Raw genomic sequence first — 19,117 nt, forward strand, 5'->3', positions numbered from 1 at the left:
TTCAATGTTTACAGATGTTTAAACTCACATGTAGGAGGGGTTTCAGCACACAGGTCAGTGGTACAGCGGTGGTGGGACAGTGAATGTTTGCAGCTATCAGTCTATCGTCTTGGCGGTAGAATGATTTGTCGGGCTTAGCCTGGGCTCTAATGTGTATAACGAGGAAGAAAAGGGTTCGATTCCAGCCAGGGTCTATCAGTGTGGAGTTCATATGTTCTCCCGGTGTTTGCCTGGGTTTCCTTCGGGTGCACCAATTTCCTCCCACACTCCAAAGATGTACTTGTAAGTAAATTGGCTTTCTGACAATTTTCACCCTAGTGTGTGTGCATGTGGTCGGAAATATAAATTGTAAGCTCCACTGGGACTGATACGAATGATTAAATATTCTCTGTGTTGCGCTATGTAGGGGTTTAATCATCATTATCACCATTTATTTATATAACGGCACTGATTCCGCAGCGTTGTACAGAGACCTCACAACAGTCCCTGCCCCATTGGAGCTTACAGTCTAACACATACAGACAGACTAGGGTCAATTTTGTTAGCAGCCAATTAACCTACCAGTATGTTTTTTGGAATGTGGGAGGAAACCGGAGCACCCAGAAGAAACCCACGCAAACTCGGGGACACCATACAAACTGCACACAGATAAGGCCATGGTCGGGAATTGAACTCATGACCCCAGTGCTGTAAGGCAGAAGTGCTAACCACTGAGCCACCATGCTGGTGGAGTTCTCTTTAAAAGGCACAAAATCTAGAGCTCTATTACGGCAAGTTTGATTATTCTTTTTATCCTTTATAAAGCACAAACATATATTATGGTGCTATACAATAAGAAACCCAACCATTTTCCTTTGAAAACAGTACAGGTTGCAAGCTCTTTGGGACAGACTCTTGTCTTTGGGACAGACTTGTGCTGTAACATTTTATGAATGCTGTTTTGTATTTGCTACAACTTTATGCCCCTGTTATGGCGTTACATAAAGACATGAGAACAGGCCTTGGGCCCAGATAGGAGACAGCCTTTCTCATTAAAGCTTGCAATCTAAGGGTGATGTATAAATGGATGCATTTTGTTGTCTTTGCTGTGATCTGCATTATTCGTAATACAGTGAAACGAACGATCTTATTTCAGACGTGCACAGCCATGTCTCCACTCACTGCCGGCTACTCAGAGGCTGATTATAACTTCAGTCTAGTTTATGACGCCAACTGCTTCACTGCTTTTCACTGCCTGAATTTAGTGCTTAGCTTTATTTTCTCTGAATGTCTCTATTTGCTTTGTCTCTTCTGCTATTTTACTTTCCTTTGGCTGTGCCGACTGCTCTAAGAGCTTCAAATCGATGCACAAAACAAATTCTGCTTCATTATATTTATAGAAAACCAGTAGCATGACATTTCCCCGTCATTCGCTGCAGCAAGATGAACCATCTTAGCTCTTTCCCAATGCAAACCTTCAGTGTACTTTAGAAATTCATGCATATTTTAGGTTTGCAAGGAACCTATGACTGTTCTCTCCCAGTAGCTGAACCGATCAAGGTGAGCCGTGGATGATAAAATGCTCATATCCATCGCCTCTGGATGTACAGAATAGATTGGCACAAGGATGTTCAATTCCTAAATAATCTGTTTTGGAAGCTGAGCATATTGGTAGCTCTCCTCTTAGGCAATCGCTCTGTCTAGGAAGCTATGTTCCTAGTTATTGCTTGGCAGACTAGGTAATTCTACTGACAGCAAGGAGAACAATTCTCTCTCATCAGTTGATTACCTGGCCTCTATCTTTTCCTTCCGTGGACACAATATATTCATCGCCATTGCCTTGTGAATTTTTTTAACCAGCAGAGGCTTAACTGGCAGTTGTAGCTGGCAATAATCACAGTTGAATCTACGGTAAAACAAGCCCAGCGTGTAGATTGGCAGAGCAAGTCGTCACTGTATGCATTGACCATGGACTAGAGGTCATTTGAAGGATGTCACGTAGAGCTGACCTATTCAAGGGAACGCTGCTGCTAAGACTACACAAGTACCACCCAACCCCTGAAATCAAAGCATATAATGTGTCATCATTTGTTTTAGCACAGCGCCATAACTCACATCGGCGGTAGTCACTTTCCCGATGACGGTAATCCCGACAAGAATGACCCCAACATAAAAATCACGATTACCATCAGCGCAACAGTGAATAAATATCTACAAACCATAATTTAGATGTATCGAACCTCCGCCACCTGTTATAGCCATCACCACTAAATTGCGAATAGACAAATGTCGGTGTTTGCTAAGCTCGTCATTCACACTGCTCAGGGTGCGATTGACACTTTTAAGGCGGCAATGGTTGGACTCGCCATCCACCCATTGCCCCCTTAAAAGCCTAATTTGCACTCTGGGCAAATGCCGGCTTTTCTGCATTCGCAATTTAGAGGTAACGGCTATAACAGGTGTCGGATTTAATCACTGTTGCGCTGATGGTCATCGTGATTTTTATGTCGGGGTCATTCTTGTCGGGATTACTGTCATCAGGAATACGTACCCCACCCACTCACATTATAGGTAGAAACCCCAGTAAAATGTTCAGAACCCCCCTCCCTCGTCCTTGGTACAATCCATTCTTCTTTCTGTATGTTAAGTGGGACATTTGGAATATTTAAATGTTTAGAGTTGAATTTAAGAACTGCTACATTAATAATACTAAGCTACCTGAGATTCTCAAAAGTGATACATAATCGCTTAACCTTTGTTGCAATAAAATACCTGGTGGAAAGTGAAGGGGGGGGAGAGGGTAATAAAGAGGGTTAGTATAGAGAGGGAACTCTGTAGTAGACAAAATAAATTAATTTTCCTCTTGAAGGATTAGCCCCTTCAGGCAAATTATCTTAAAAGGTGATATAATTATTACTGTTGCCTTAAGCTGGACAGATACCGTGATATTGCAGTGTTTGAGTGTTTGATATTAGTCTAATCAATTGTGATTGAATTATTCTTATTTTTACATATTCGTAAATAATCATCATTATCACCATTTATTTATATAGCGCCACTAATTCTGCAGCGCTGTACAGAGAACTCACTCGGTCCCTGACCGCCCCATTGGAGCTTACAATATAAATTCCCTAACACACACATACAGAGGCAGAGAGAGACTAGGGTCAATTTGATAGCGGCCAATTAACCTACCCGTATGTTTTTGGAGTGTGGGAGGAAACCGGAGCACCCGGAGGAAACCCACGCAAACACGTGGAGAACATACAAAATCCACACAGATAAGGGCATGGTTGGGAATTGAACTCATGACCACAGTACTGTAAGGCAGAAGTGCTAACCACAGCCATCGTGCTACCCATAAACCCATAAGGTGACCACAATTGGCCATGAGTGGTCATCTGACCACTCTCGCAGACCCCAGTGATGTCAGAAGAGATCGGATGCTCGCCCCAAGTGCTGAACATTCAATATAACCAGAAGATATTACAATATGGCTGCTTTAGGTACTGCTTTAAGATCACACAGTGAAAGAGGTCTGTGATTGGTTGAATCACTTTGACCTCACTGAGCTTTGTTTCCATACACAAGCGATGAGTGACAAGCAGTAGAATTTATATATCGGAGAACACAGGGAGAATTGAATACAAATAGAAAATAATGTACAAGAAATGTCTGCAAAGAAAATATAACTTTTGTCTACAGTTTATTAATATGATAGACCCCCATAGATTTCAACAAGGTGGATTGATGTCCACCTATTTTTAATTCAATTCAGATATTTTCACCCAAAAAAAAATCCTCAATCTGAATTAACTGGGCTGGTACCTCTCTTTTCTGTGAGTTTCCAGGATGGGAAAATCTCTGCTAGACAAGGAAGAAAAATGCTAAAAACAGGCCTCACTGCAAATAATGAATCATTTGGGGACAAATGGCCTTTATTGTAGTCAAACATTAGTACAAAAGAGAATAGAGAGGAACAGTGAATGTCTGAAGACACGGTGATAATGTAATTGTCCATCTGAATGATAGCATTATTAAATAGAGACATGTACATTCCTAGCAGCCACAGTCACATTTTCTTTGGTATCATTCTGGTAAATTTATATCCACTCTCCGGCCTATTCTTACCTTATAACAATGGAATGGGTCGATAAAAGTCATTATGCGTCACGCAAGGTACATCGCTAACTGTACACAGGACGGTTCATGCTGAGTAGCTAGTAAGCTTCTTTCCTTTAACTCCCAGCTCATCATAAAAGCTGCTTGTCTTGTATCTCTCCTAAGACATTGAGCGCTATAATCTTACAGCAGTGTTAGCAGATACCATATTTCCACAGTACAGTCCCCTGCTTCCTTTACAGTACAGCATGGTGGTGATGTTGCAAGTTTAAAGCAGTAACCCCAAGAAAAAAAATAGGTGTGGTTTTTTTTTGTTTTTTTTTATCATAAATCACTATGTCAGGCTTTAAGAGGAATGTTGGTATTTGCCACTTTTCCTTGTTGTTTTTTCAGGCTGCTATAATGATTTATGATTCTTGATCACTATGGCAACCACAGTCACAGGGCATGCAATGAGTGAGCAGAGATGTTTTGTAACGCCCCTCTGGGCTCTGTCTGCACTGTGCCAACCTCCTTCTCAACCCTCTGTCATCACATGACGTGCTGTGAGTCATGAGCCTGTGTCTGTGTAGCATACGGACTGTATGTGTCTGGCAGCCATTTTTGTTTGTCAACCAGAGAGCATTTGAAACTGTTTGATTTCTCCACTCTCTAGTGCTAACGCTCTGCAGACCATTGCAACCAGCCTCCAGCTTTCCCTGTGAATCTGTCTGCAGAGCATCGCTACCTGTGTGCTTTCTCCACTCACCAGTGGTAACGCTCTGCAGACCATCACTACCTGTCTCAACTACCTCAAAGTATATCTGTTCACAGTGTTATCACTCTACTCCACTAGGCTCTAGTGCATTATAGCTATCCAATTCTCCCAGGTCTCGGGTACTTCCCTAGGGGGCTGCAATCTACAGTGCAGAAGCCGCAAAGTCCAAATTACCTTCTGGGGATCCCTAGCGAATTCCTTCTGCACTGTTAGACTCCGCGCCCCTGGGAGGTGTAGTGCTATTATGATTATGTGATGTTCTAGGTGAAACTTGAGGTCTGTTTAAGAGTTTCTGGCAATTCTTTAATAGACTAAGATTCACACCCAGGTGTGAAATTCCTCCTAGCATATACACTACCCTTCTGAATGACTTTAGAGGGAAGAGAAAGCTGATCTCTTAAAACCATCATGAGGGCAGAGCTTCTTTGTCATATTACTGTTGGACAACCGTGTTGGTGAGTAGACCCATGTTTCTTCGCAACAGATAAGAAATTGAGTATAATAAGTAAATAAGAGTGAATTATTTAATATTGCTAGTTAGCTTCTCAATAAGAGACATAGCCGGCTAAGACTGATGATTCAGCTGTGACGTGATAGTCCTGGCCCAGAAGTCCAAGGACAGAATGTATCAAGCTGTGATTTGCCTATTAAAGCGATTTTTCTCGGCCGAGTTTGAACCCGCCGATGTACGATAGTGCGAGTTCTTAGGAAACTGCCAGAAAGTGATCTAACCAAAATTGATACGCTACAAATCACCATCTCTGCTTTTGGCATTTCTAAAAATACAAGTCGCCATATGTAGGGAGCTGCGATTTTGCAAACTTGCCCAAGATTGCTGTGAAAAATGCCAGAATCAACACGCTGCTTTGGATAGGCGAGATTAGGAAACTCATCAACTTTTAACTGCTGGTTGCATATTTATATCTTATTATACTATAGTGGCGTACTATTCATTACCAGTGCGGCAATAATAATGTTTTTTTTTTATGTTTCAACAGTTAATATTTCCGGATGGGGACATCATTTAAAGTACATACTTGTGGCCATGTGCATGCTGCCACTATTAACTGTTGCCACAGCAGAAAAAAAAATATTATTGCCCCACTGGTAATGAATTGTATGGCACTGTAATATAGTAACGTGAAATAAAAATGTTCTTACGTATAATCATTAATGAAATTTGGCCCACTAATTTATTCATAAATAATTTGTGCCCCCCCCCCCCCTCTGTTAGATAATTAATAATAATTTGTATCCCTCTAAACAATAAATCTTGATTACCCTCATAACTAAAACTTGTATTGATCCCCGTGTTATGAATGGTCAGACAGTTCTAACCCCATGCTTATTTATTCTGTCAAATCTCTGGCGACTTTCTGTTTCTCTTGAATCTCCGGCGACTTTCTGTTTCTCTTGAATCTCCGGCGACTTTCTGTTTCTCTTGAATCTCCAGCGACTTTCTGTTTCTCTTGAATCTCCGGCGAGTTTGACTAAACCCCGGCAGGACAGGTGTTTTAAAATCAACACATATAGCCGAAGATTTTGAGCAATTTGCAGCAATTTGAAATCTGAAAAAAAAAAATCACATTTTGATATATTTTTCATTATACTTACCTCCAGATCTGTCCAAAGAGAGGTCTACAGGGTGTTGGCTGCAGGACTTTTATACACATTAATACATCCAGTCATTTTCATATATGCACTAAATTCAAGATGGTGATAAATGTTGCATATTCTATTGGTATCAGTGAGCAAACATAATTCTATCTGTTCGTTAAAATATCAACACCATGCCAGTAATATCTCATCATTTATGTAACTGGTGTTTTGTGCTGTTGTGTAAAAAGCAGAGAAACAAAATAAAATAAATCTTCATCGTTCCTGCCATCCCACTGATGTTCAAAAAACAAAAAGTCCCAGCATTTGTTTTCTATCTTCCTTTCGTACTGTGTGCACTTCATGTTGTAGAACGTCTACATCTGAGTCTGTAGAAGAATCCTGTTAACTCTATGGGGTATATTCAGTTGTGCGCGGAATGCACACGAAGGCACTTCATGTTACCACAACATCGCGGATTTCCCTTTGTCCTCCCCCGTAGGGTTGCGAAGGGAAAGTGAATGTTGCGCTACCATATTACCGTAAATAAAATGTGCAGCCGTGATGTTCATCCAAACGTCACGGCAAGTTGAATATGTCCCTATATTTTGTATCAAGTAAAATATTAATGACCTTATACTAAAAATAACAATATGCAGATCACACAGGGCTTCAGTGATTATAATGGTTATCAGTATTCATAGGCTACATTCTCACGATTATTGGTGGATTGACAAAATGCATGTTTTGCCCCCTTTTCCCTCAGGCTAAATTTGTTTCTAAACTGTAAATGACTTCTTGACTAATTGAAAACTCTGCTGCAGCCGCCGAAGTTACAGATCTAATGAAGCCATCCAAGTTTTTATCGTATGACCTTCATTCTTCATTTGCACTTGGCACAGTTATAGTGCATGCACAAAGATGTATAGCCAGCAGATAAATCGATTTGCATACTACAGCAAAACAACGGTGACAAAGTACTCGGAATGAATATTTAGCGAACGAGCCCAGAGCCACGCGCACCACTCACCGGGAATAAGTATGTAAATCTCTGGAGGCCCGGGAAAAATTAGGTGATGTCTCATTTAGAAGGTTAGAAATGATAGTTCAAAATGATGCTGTCAATGCACTGATTGATAAGACCATGCTAATTAAATGTCTAATAGCAGTCATATGTGCTGACCAAGCTAATAAGTAAACCCTGTTTGCTCAAATGCGGCTATCCTGAAAAAATGCACTGTTGGCTTACCCAAAGGACTGGCATATCTGATTTGCCGAAAAAGGCCCCTGATTTCAGCTAATCATTGCTGGTCATGCTTTGTACCCAGACTAGGGTAGAAGATTGCTCATTAAGTAAATGTTATGTTATATATGCTGGTATGTGCTGTACAGGTTTTCAGGATTGCCTCATTATCTTAGATAGTGCATCACTAAGCTTTGGTCATTCCTACAGGCAGTTCCTAGAGCGGGCATATTTTATTATTTCCATTCATATCAGATGTGTTTTAAAAGCATACTACCCCTTTTTTATGTGTGTTGCACTAGGTTAGAGAACCTAGGGGTAAATGTATCAAGCTGAGAGTTTTCCGGCAGGTTTGAAAAGTGGAGATGTTGCCTATAGCAACCAATCAGATTCTAGCTGTCATTTTGTAGAATGTACTATATAAATGATAGCTAGAATCTGATTGGTTTTTCAAACCCACCGGAAAACTCTCAGCTTGATGCATTTAACTCCTTGTGTATTTTTTTGAAATTTGATAAATACAGACAACCGAGAGGTGAGGTGGGTGGGGCTAAAATAAGCTGTTGCCTATCAGATCAGAACCGAGTATTACATCTCTGCTAGTTCCTGCTGGTCATTGTGGCAAACTTGAAGTGTGATGGGCTAATCTAACATGTAGCCAATCCTTCTAAAGGCAGTGTATTGATGTGAGGCTCCTGTCACACTAGTGCAGGAAGGTTGTGGAGTCAATCCCACCTCTTTATGAAACAAATTTTTACACAGTAAACTTTTTTTTTTTTCCCTTTGTATTTTGTCTAATGCAAATTTAAGGAATGCATCAAAATAATAATAATCATGCTGCAGAAACTTTTAGAGCTTCTTTAAAAGTATCACAGAGTTTACTTGCAGAGATTAGTTTGCCTGCAGAACTACCCCATAGATCCCCATCTCCCTGCCAAGTCCCTCCTGTAATTCTTATTCTTGCTCTCACGATACAACACTTTGGAGGTGTAGCCCAATGAATGATGTGGTTATGATGTCATCGGGGACTCGGCATGTCGCCGGTGTGTGAAAGCACTGGGCAAGTGTGGATGTGATCATCACGTCATCGTCTCACATCCTTTCATGTGTCCTATTAATGCCATTTACCAAGTGATGAGGCTGAGCATAGGCTGTGATTTTTACCTTTCGAAAAACACATTTTACAATCTCTCTTGTTCTTTTTTCCCGCACTCCACAGTCCCAGAAATTGTGAGTTCAAGGATGTGTCAACAATTAAATGTAACAAACTATCCATCTAATGGGTTCCTACAGTGATTGATTTAGCACTGTTAATTTTTTGTATTCCTTTTTCCAAACCGTACATTTTGCAGTCTTTACACGAGCAAAGAAAATGCGTATGTCGATGGACGTCTGTTTAAGCAGAGCTTGCCCTGTACCTCTAGATCTAATCCCTAGGATTCTTGTGAATGGGAATTCGATGGTGATTAACTGCGTACTTTAAGAACATATTTTTTCCTGGCATCATGGAGGGGGGGTTGTACAACCCAGTCATTTTCCAGCTGTAAGCCATGTTTTGATTTTCCATTAAGATAAAGTAATAGAGAACCGTATTCTACAGTCAGCCTTAATGGTTTCACCTCAAGTAAGCGGCATTGTTGTTGCCGAGACCAAACGTAATAATTACAAGAGGTGCGAATGTTAAAGCTTTGCTGCCAGTGACACATCCCGCTCCACGGAAGGCGGATTTGTGTGCGAGGCCAGAAAGGTTGATTGCGCTATTCCAGCGGCCACATCACAGGGTGATTTTAGAGCCACTCACTAACAATAAGCAGACTGCTACAGTGACTGTTACCACTCTTAGCCCTCTAGTTGTGTTACAGCTGTAAGATATAACAACTGCAGGAAATATACTGACGTCACTTGTAGACTATAATTTTATTTAAAGAGGAAGTAATAGATTTTAAACATTAAAAATGGCTTGTCCGCCTAATTGCTTTAACCCCCTAGAGTAGTCTTAAACATTCTAGCATATTTAAAGATAAACTGTCATTATTGGGAGAGTTTTTAACTAGGTGATAAAATAACTTTCATTTGTCTAAGTCTAACTTAAAAAAAAGTTTCCCCTGCACCTGCCCCGAATGCAAGTTACGCACACTCTTCACTACCCCCTTAGCCTTCTCCACTCCACGTCAATGCTCACATTGCCTCGCACTGGTCTAGACCACTCCCGTACAAGAGGAGAGGGGCCAGATTAAAATTTGTCCAAGTATCTTGGTGGGGGCAGGGGGCACTGCCACACCAACCTAGTGGTCCAAACTGCCAATACTCAGGTCAGACAAATACTGCACTGACTGCCCGCAGTTAAGGCTGTTCGGAATTATCAGTGCAGTGGGCACACAGAGCTCTCTATAAGCAGGGTACACCTCGCTGCCACGCCATCAGGAGTGGTGGGTGCTATGTGGCAAGGGCCAAATTAGGTCATCTGTTCTGTAGGGGGCCCGTGGATGACGTCCTAGTGGCTGCACATATAAACCATCACCAAAAAGGTGATGCCCTGCAGACCTACTGCCAACCTTTCTCCTTTTCCACTGCTCTCTTAGGCCGTCTTATAGTAATCACTGACAATGGATAATGAGTCATGTGTTTTCTTTACATTGTCAATTATATTCTTACATGATGTCATTGAGATGAAGCGGCAGAAGGTGCCAGTGTTGGCAAAGGATCGTCAGCTATTCTGTTTTGTACAGCAGACATTTATTTATGAGACTAGTCTTTCTTTTTATCAGTTTACATCAGTTGCAATTAAGATTCAGTTTTCGTTTATAATTCACAGAGGTGGGTTTTTGTGCTTACCCCCATTTTCAGGTAGTGAAAACAAATTTGATGTTACTGAGAGAGTTTACAATTCTGGCTCCTGATTGGTTCTGAGGTATTGTTGTAACATAGGTCATAGCAATGTAGGTGGTTCAACATACAACAATATATCTGGATCAGACTATCCCCTAGCCTGAAAAGCTTCAAACGCTCCTTGAAAAACCACCTGTTCATTAAAGCCTGCTATTCCACTCCATAGTACACCTCATGTTCCTTCATCTCCACCTTCCTGATCTGTAGTTCCCCGTAAACTGACCCAATGTTTCCGATAGATTGTAAGCTTGCGAGCAGGGCCTTCTCACCTCTTTGTCTGTTTTACCCAGTTTGTTTATTAGTTTACTGTTTTTGTCCCCAATTGTAAAGCGCTACGGAATATGTTGGGGCTATATAAATAAATGATGATGATGAGTGTGTCAACCATGTGTCTGCCCCTTTCCCTTTAGATTGTAAGCTGCAGCACAGTGACTTAGTGGTTAGCACTTCTGCCTCGCAGCACTGGGGTCATGAGTTCGATTCCCGACCATTGTCTTTTCTGTGTGGAGTTTGTGTGTTCTCCCCGTGTTTGCGCGGGTTTCCTCCGGGTGCTACGGTTTCTTCCCACACTCTAAAAACATACTGGTAGGTTAATTGGCTGCTATTAAATTGCCCTTAGTGTCTCGGTCTGTGTGTGTGCATGTTAGGGGATTTAGATTGTAAGCTCTAATGGGGCAGGGACTGCTGTGATTGAGTTCTCTGTACAGCGCTGCGGAATTAGGGGCGATATATAAATAAATAGATGATGAAGCTCAGGTGAGCAGTGCCCTAATCCCTCCTGTTTCTTCTCTTTTCCTTCTCTATAACTTCTGCTCACCAGCTACATTTTGCTCCCAGTCCTTGGGCTCCCTGCCCCAGACTCAACTCCTCCATTGTCATTGAGCCTCTTTCATAAGCTCTGATCCTGTTAGTCTTTCCTGGGTCTTGGGCATAGTTTTCAGCTTGCGCTGTATATACCCTTATACCCCACTGCCCATATAGCCTATTTTTGCCTGTTTTGAAATTTTGTTATATGTTTACTGTATTGTCCTGTAATACCATTTACTATTTAGTGGTTTGCCCTCTGTATACGCTGTACCATTTGGGACACCCTATAAATAATGCATGATAATAATACAAGCTACAAACAACAATAGGATACTTAAGTATCTTACAGTCTTTTGTTTAAATGGCTGTAAACATTTACGTCACTAGTCCTCTTTACAGTCATACCCAGTTGTTAAAGCGAAGATGGTAGCCTCAATGGTACAAACTCTACTGCCTGCGTCTTTCACTGTCCTAGATCCTCGGTGATAGCAGCGCACACTACTACTGTTTAATACACAGACATGAGCACAATCAAAAATATAATTTAACTTTTTGTGTTGATTTTTTGAGCTGATTTAATATTATATACAATTACAAAATAAAGATTTTCAAAGCGGACACATTTCCCTTAGCAGAAGGAAATAGCCCTGTGTTTAATTACGCCCATGGCGAGAGACGAAGGCAGCCCAGCGGTTGAAAGCCGCGCCTTGGATACACGTTTTGCTTTGGTGATAAGTATATAGAAATAATTGCACTTATTCCTTTAACAAAGCTGTAGAAATTGTTTTTTTTTTTATTAAGAAGCCTGAGATATTTTAAGGCTGCGTTTGTGAATTATTACATTTTATGCAGCTGCTGAGAGCCGGAACAAGTGGCATTTCATGTGTAAAAGGAACAGGGGACAAATAGATTTTTATTGCATTCCAAATGAAAAGAGCGGGGAGGGTTTGGGATAAAATTGATTTTCATATCCAGAAACGCTCTTCTTCTTATCACCCTCGCAGCCTTGTAGCTGCCCTCTCTCCAATTATATTCTTTTGTAAGCATGTCAGGCCCATCAGCGCTCCGTGTTTTCCAATTACATCGCATCCACTGAATGCCATGTGCCCGGGAAGCAGGTGGGGGTACGGTGTGCCACAGACAGTGAATGCTGTGTGTCCTGTGTTCTCTGCCGCAGTGTTTATGATGGATTGCCGGCTTCTCCTGCACAATCCGAGCTGACAAGCTCTCTCCGAGCTAACCTTTCCTGTCACTGCCTTTATAGTGCATATTGCTCCAATAAGCACCGAGCACGACTTCCATACTATCTATACAAAGGGACATTTAGCCACCCAACCCCTGGCATCTATTTGGTATTTCATGGGTTAGAGGCAGCTGCTTGGCCTTTTCCAGTATTTGTGTTCTGCTTTTATTTGTGATATGATTTCATATAATGTGGTGGTATCAGTGTGAAGAGGACTGTTTCTTTATATGATCACGGAACGTATAAAATGCAATTGCTTTGTTTAAACAACTGCTTATACAGTACACAAATAAAGCCTAACATGTAGCAGTGCCGACAGGTGCAGTATACTCAATCCCATAGAGACTCCAAGCAAGAGGATATTTGGTTCGGTTGAAATAACGTTACATACACAATACAAGATCTAACCATTCACTGCAAATAGGTAGGGAGCTTGATTTGAAAAATAACCTATCGGTTTTTTTGCATTTAAAAAAACAAGTACATCAACTATTTTCATATATCTGGCCACTTTATTAGGTACATCTCTTTGTTAATTCTAATATCTAATCAGCCAATCGTGTGGCAGCAACTCAGTGCATAAAAGCATGCGGGCATGGCCAAGAGGTTCAGTTGCTGTTAAAATCAAACACCAGAATGTGGAAGAAATGTGAGCTAAGTGACCGTAGAATGATTGTTGGTGCCGGATGGGATGGTTTGAGTATCTTACAAACGGCTGATCTCCTGGGATTTACGGAGAATGGTGAACATAATTACAAACATCCACTGAGCAACAGTCCTATGGGCACCTGGTTACTGAGCGAAGTCAATTGAGAATGGACAGACTGACAGTAAGTCAAATAACCATGTGTAACAACACTAGTATGCAGAAGAGCATCTCTGAAAGCACAGCATGTTGAACCTTGAAGTGGATGGACTACAGCAGCAGCAGCAGACCACACCGGGTTCTACTCGTGTCAACTAAGAACAGAAAACTCAGGCTACAGTGGGCACAGGCTCTCCAAAACTGGACGGTTGAAGTATGCAAAAAAATGTCACCTGGTCTGGCAAATCTTGATTTGTTGATTCAGATGGTGGAATTGGATGTAAACAAGATGAATCCATGGATCCCTCTTGCCTTGTGTCTACGGGGCAGACTGGTGGCGGTGGCAGTGTAATGGTGTGGGTAATGTTTTCCTGGCACACATTAGGCCCCTTAATACCAATTAAATGTTGTTTAAATGCCACAGCCTGCCTGAGTATTGTTGCTGCCCATGTGCATCATTCTTTCTACCCATTTTCTAATGGCTACTTCTAGCAGGATAATGCACCACGTCATCTCATATGGTTCCACAAACATGGCAATGGGGGCACTTTACTACAACGGCCTCCACAGTCACCAGATCTCAGTCCAGTAGAGCACCTTTTGGGATGGAGCTGGGGATTCGAAGCATGAATGTGCAGCCAACAATTCTGCAGCAACTGTGTGATGTTATCATGTCACCAGGGACCAAAATCTCTAAGAAACGTTTCCAGCACCTTGATGCATACCTCAAAGAATTCAGGCTGTTCTGAAGGCAAGGGGGGGGGGGGTCTTACCCAGTGCTAGACATGACTACCTAATAATGTGTATGTATAATCGCTGAATAATATGCATGACATAACTGGAGTTTATACTAAATATGTCTTCATGCTCAGTGATGGAGCAGTTTCTTACAAGTGCTGTGGGAGAAATCTGAACATTGTGCTGATTGTTTGTAGTTCAGTGGTTGTAACCTCTGACTGAACAATGTAATTGGTTAGTGCCAAAATGTGGACATGGATTTCTGCACCTGGGAGAGGATTTACATAGACAAAAAAACGTTTATTGATGCGCAACAGTGCAAATCAAAATAATAAAATAAAGTACTGTCGTAAATATTTATAAAATAAAATAATGTCTGACAAACAGAAAATAAAATATTAATAGGGGGCAATTCAAATACCCGCTCCGTTTTGACCCTCTCACGCGACCGTTTTTAGCTTCCACTGGGTAAAAAATCGTGCAATTCAATTGTAAAACAGTTAAACCAGCAAACGCTCGTTAATCATTGGTGCTTTCAAATTTTTGGGGGAGTGAAGGGGAGGGTTTAACGCGGTCCTCTATAATAAAAAAAAATGCATTGGGATACATTTTATTGCATTACACAACATTTCTATTTTATAATATCTATATACAGTACTTTTTGTTACTATACTTTTTTATTTTACTTTTTTTTTACTATACAATCATCTATACCATGACAAAACACATTAGTACATACATATTAGTACATATAACATACATAAATATATTAATGAAATATATTAATTAGTGTGTTTATTATTTTTATGACATTTTTTTTACCTTTTTTTTTTATAAAAAAAAATCACCTTTTTCATGTTATATATTACTGATAAACATAATTTATCTTTTTTTTTTTACGTTATTACACAACTTCAAATAGTTTTCTTATGGTTTTTTATTATTTGCACGGCCATTAGAGGTGTGAAATAAAACTGGAGATTTGACAGTTTTCCGCGCCGCGTTAACAAAACAATTGAATAGCTTTTAACGCTTCTCCCTCCCTATAATTTAATGGATCTTCTACTTGTCCGCGATAGGACCGTTTGTGGTGCAAAAAAAACGCTGCGTTAAAAATGTAATTGAATATTGGGTAAAGTTAACCTGCTCTAAAATTTGTGAAAAACGCGTAAAATGACATAACGCGGTATAAAAAAAAAAACCTGCGGTCAATTAAATCCCCCCCCATAGTGTCTTGATTCAATCTGGATAAATCAGTGGTATAATAGCTTGACCAAAGGGATCTGTTTTGAATGGTCTTGCTAGGTTAGCTATGTAATGGATAAGAGATATAACCCACAGCACCTAAAAAGCAAAGCCCTTGGGCTGCGTAAAGATCTCAATCTGCTAATAGAGCATACTGTAAAAAAAGAAAAAATGCTCTTACTATCCGCACTAAATGCATGAAACTAATTGTTTATTCCAACCAATCATATAAATGGGCAATTAGTGAAATATATCACCACACTTTGCAATGTACCTGTTTGGTGGGAACCCTTAACCAGTCAAATGACGATGGCTTATTGGTTAGCACTTCTGCCTCACAGCATTGGGGTCATGAGTTCGATTCCCGACCATGGCCTTATCTGTGTGGAGTTTGTATGTTCTCCCCGTGTTTATGTGGGTTTCCTCCGGGTGCTCCGGTTTCCTCCCACACTCCAAAAACATACTGGTAGGTTAATTGGCTGCTATTAAATTTCCCTTAGTCTCTCTCGGTCTGTGTATGTTAGGGGATTAAGATTGTAAACTCTAATGGGGCAGGGACTGATGTGAGTGAGTTCTCTGTACAGCGCTGCGGAATTAGTGGTGCTATATAAATAAATGATGATGATGATGGGTTCAGAATTGTCCCCACCGTTCCCCATGTACCCAGCTGGTGAAAGCATTGCATTAATGTTAACATTGTATCTGTTTCGACATAAAGTATTTATCAGAATGTATTTTTGTATTGATCTGGTCTCTACATTAGACAAGGTACTTATTACGTCTCGGAGGATATACTCAGCTCAAGTCATTTATTCACTCTTTAGTTACTGAACTAGACTTACCATTAGATCTGACAGCCTTGATTCTGGTGACCTTCGTACTGTGTTATTTAAACTTGCCTGGACAAGCTTGGCTATCTTACCCAAGGGGACCGTCACTGTGAGACATGTGAGTGATAGATGGGTTCACAGTATATTAATGACATTATTTACTACATGGCTGGGGGTCAACAGTGAGGTCCATTATTGTGCAATTCAATTAATGCCTTTAATGTAGGTCTTTGTGACCTTAGCTTCTAACCTTTATACTGCCAAAATCCCTGGCTGAAAACACATTTCACCTGTTATGTAATCCAGTTGCGGTATGGAGAAGAAAAAATATATATGAGACTTTTCACTTTAAATAATAATGTGTTAATTGTCACATTAGTGATACATTGTAAATATATTCTCAGAATAGAATCTTTCCTTCCTGGGGCAGGAACTGATGTGAGTTCTTTGTACAGCGCTGCGGAATTAGCGGCGCTATATAAATAGCTGATGATGAATAGTCTGTATATTTTTTAAATAATAAAACCTTCTTTTTTTCATGCGCAATCTTTATCAGATTATAGTTACTATGTTACTATTTTAATCTATGAATGAAATAAATCACCTCAGCACGCTGGGCCTGATTCATTAATTTACATAAATGCATATACAGTCAAATCCATAAATATTGGGACATCGACACAATTCTCATATTTTGAGCTCTATACACCACCACAATGGATTTAACAAGATGTGCTTTAACTGCAGACTTTCAGCTTTAATTTGAGGGTATTTACATTCAAACCAGGTGAACGGTCTAGGAATTACAACGGTTTCTATATGTGCCTCCCACTTTTTAAGGGACCCAAAGTAAGTTCACTGTAAGTTATCATTTATTCAGCACGGAGACTGCACCCCACTTCTGGGTAAGGATCCCCCTCGCTGTGCTGGGGTGACAAGTTTCAGAATTCCCTGGGTGTGTGCTAAGGATGAATCTTTCACTTGATGCGCAGGGCTGGCTTTGCAGAGATGAATTGTTCTGACAGCTCTGCAGAATTACAGTCATACAGCAATACTCTGAATACAAGCGCAAGGCTGTGGCATTGACTCACAAGCTATAAAGGAAGCTTTGTGGGGAAAAAATAATGTCATTTTTAAGCTTTACAATTTAAGAAGCCATGTTGGAACAGAAATGCCACAATGGAACATTTCATTGTGCAGCGTTGCATTCAGACTTTTCCGCGTTCATTCCATCCATGTTCGCTGTTTGTATATCTCCATTTCCTTCCATTCTACAGAGCCAAACAATGGTGTGCAAAAACTATTAACGTTTGGTAAGGCAGGATAACAGGTGACCCCCGCCTCCGTGCTAAGGGCAAAATTATTCATCATCGGTTTACTTCTAAGTAAATTCAGCCTTAGTGGAATTTATGTACAAATGGAGACTTGCGTACAATGTAGAATTCCCCTATTATTATCTTTTTTATGTTTTTGTATAAATGTAGGTACAGCGTGTCTTGAAGCAATTTTTCACAGTGGTTTCACTAATATTAGATTGTAGTATAACCTTAAAGGGGAACCTCAGCCAACAGTTAAAAAATAAATACTGTCTGAATTTTGAGAGTATCATACGCAATATAGCTCTGCGCCTGCCCAGTACCGGACCATACGCCAGTAAACGCGCTGTCTGCTCAGTCTTCGTACACAAAGGACACTTACTACGGCCTACGATTTCAGGGTGTGAACAGGACAGGGAAGGGGCGTTCGCCCCCAAAGTAAATGTACAGTAAGGACGTGCCAAACTCAAGCGCAAGCAGCCAAGTCCGAATCCAGCTCTGGCCATCTCAGTTACTTGTTTTTCTGCTTTATCTCTTGCTCCAGCTACAGGGCTGGTCTAAGTCCTGAGCACTAGTGATGACAGTCCCGTATGCATGCTATAACATGTGTTTGCAATCACGAGCAACTGTATAAATATATTTTATGTTCAGTAGACATTAAGAACATCCTAATAAATGTACTTCATGAGAAAAAGAACACTTTTTTTTTAATCTTTTACTGTTTTATCAATAGCGCATATATTATTAACAGGTGACATTAATTCTATATATTTTATATCTGTGCATCCTTTTGCAAATGTATATAATCCACAGAGGCATTGGATATATTCTACAACGTCCTGCGTAGTAGAGCAGAGCAGATCTACCCCCGAATTCACCAGCGCATGCATCTTTAGATCCACCCCTTGTTGAGTTCGGGAGTCGATTTAGGTGCGCTGTTAAACAAACGCACCTTACGCTCATATTGTGTGCCTTGTTGAATCAGTACCTATATGTTAAATTAATACCCCAATACTATGCTCTCGTTCTTTCCCTATCTTTGCATCTACAGTGTCGAAGTCAGCAAATTGGATAAAGTCATTTCAATTAAAGTCTAGCAAACTTGGTTGTCGCTATCTGAAAAGATGCGTATGGTACGCATCTACGTACAAGGGCACGCTACGGCGTGAAAGGGCGTACGCATCCACTACACGTGGCAGCAACAGTAATTGGTCTTTTACCATACATTCGCACAAACACGCATACTTATAAAATAGTACCCATTAATGTAGTTGCAACACATAGTCAGTTATGTCGAAATATAGTAGTATTTATATGTTATATCAGAGTTACATGCATATTAGTGAAATACACGGAAAAGGTTGAAGGAATCACATCATGAGTGGTATCATAATGAACCTTGTTACATATCCTACTGTTTGGTTCACTCTGCGAGGGAATCGCAGAGTGCATACACAAGTTATGAATGATAGGGAATTATGAACAACTTAAGACCAAGGAATCCTGGCGGGAAGAGCAGAGCATACCCCCTGCAGAGATGACCCCCT

General features: G+C 40.6%; 1 protein-coding gene across 2 annotated transcripts in view; it reads left to right on the forward strand.

The window, feature by feature from the left end:
* TSNARE1 (t-SNARE domain containing 1) overlaps window positions 1-19,117 on the forward strand; it is a 235,091-nt gene that overhangs the window by 185,300 nt on the left and 30,674 nt on the right. The window contains exon 12 of one of the 2 annotated variants that reach the window (XM_075211653.1): window positions 7,221-7,474. The exons of the other annotated variant lie outside the window; for it this stretch is intronic. Coding sequence (XP_075067754.1) covers window positions 7,221-7,244 — 24 coding nt within the window. The 3' untranslated portion in view covers window positions 7,245-7,474. Of the gene's footprint in view, window positions 1-7,220; window positions 7,475-19,117 lie in introns of those variants that run through there. 2 annotated transcript variants of the gene reach the window in all.

The sequence above is a fragment of the Mixophyes fleayi genome, chromosome 5, assembly GCF_038048845.1.
Source record: "Mixophyes fleayi isolate aMixFle1 chromosome 5, aMixFle1.hap1, whole genome shotgun sequence".
Taxonomy (NCBI): Eukaryota; Metazoa; Chordata; class Amphibia; order Anura; family Limnodynastidae; genus Mixophyes; species Mixophyes fleayi.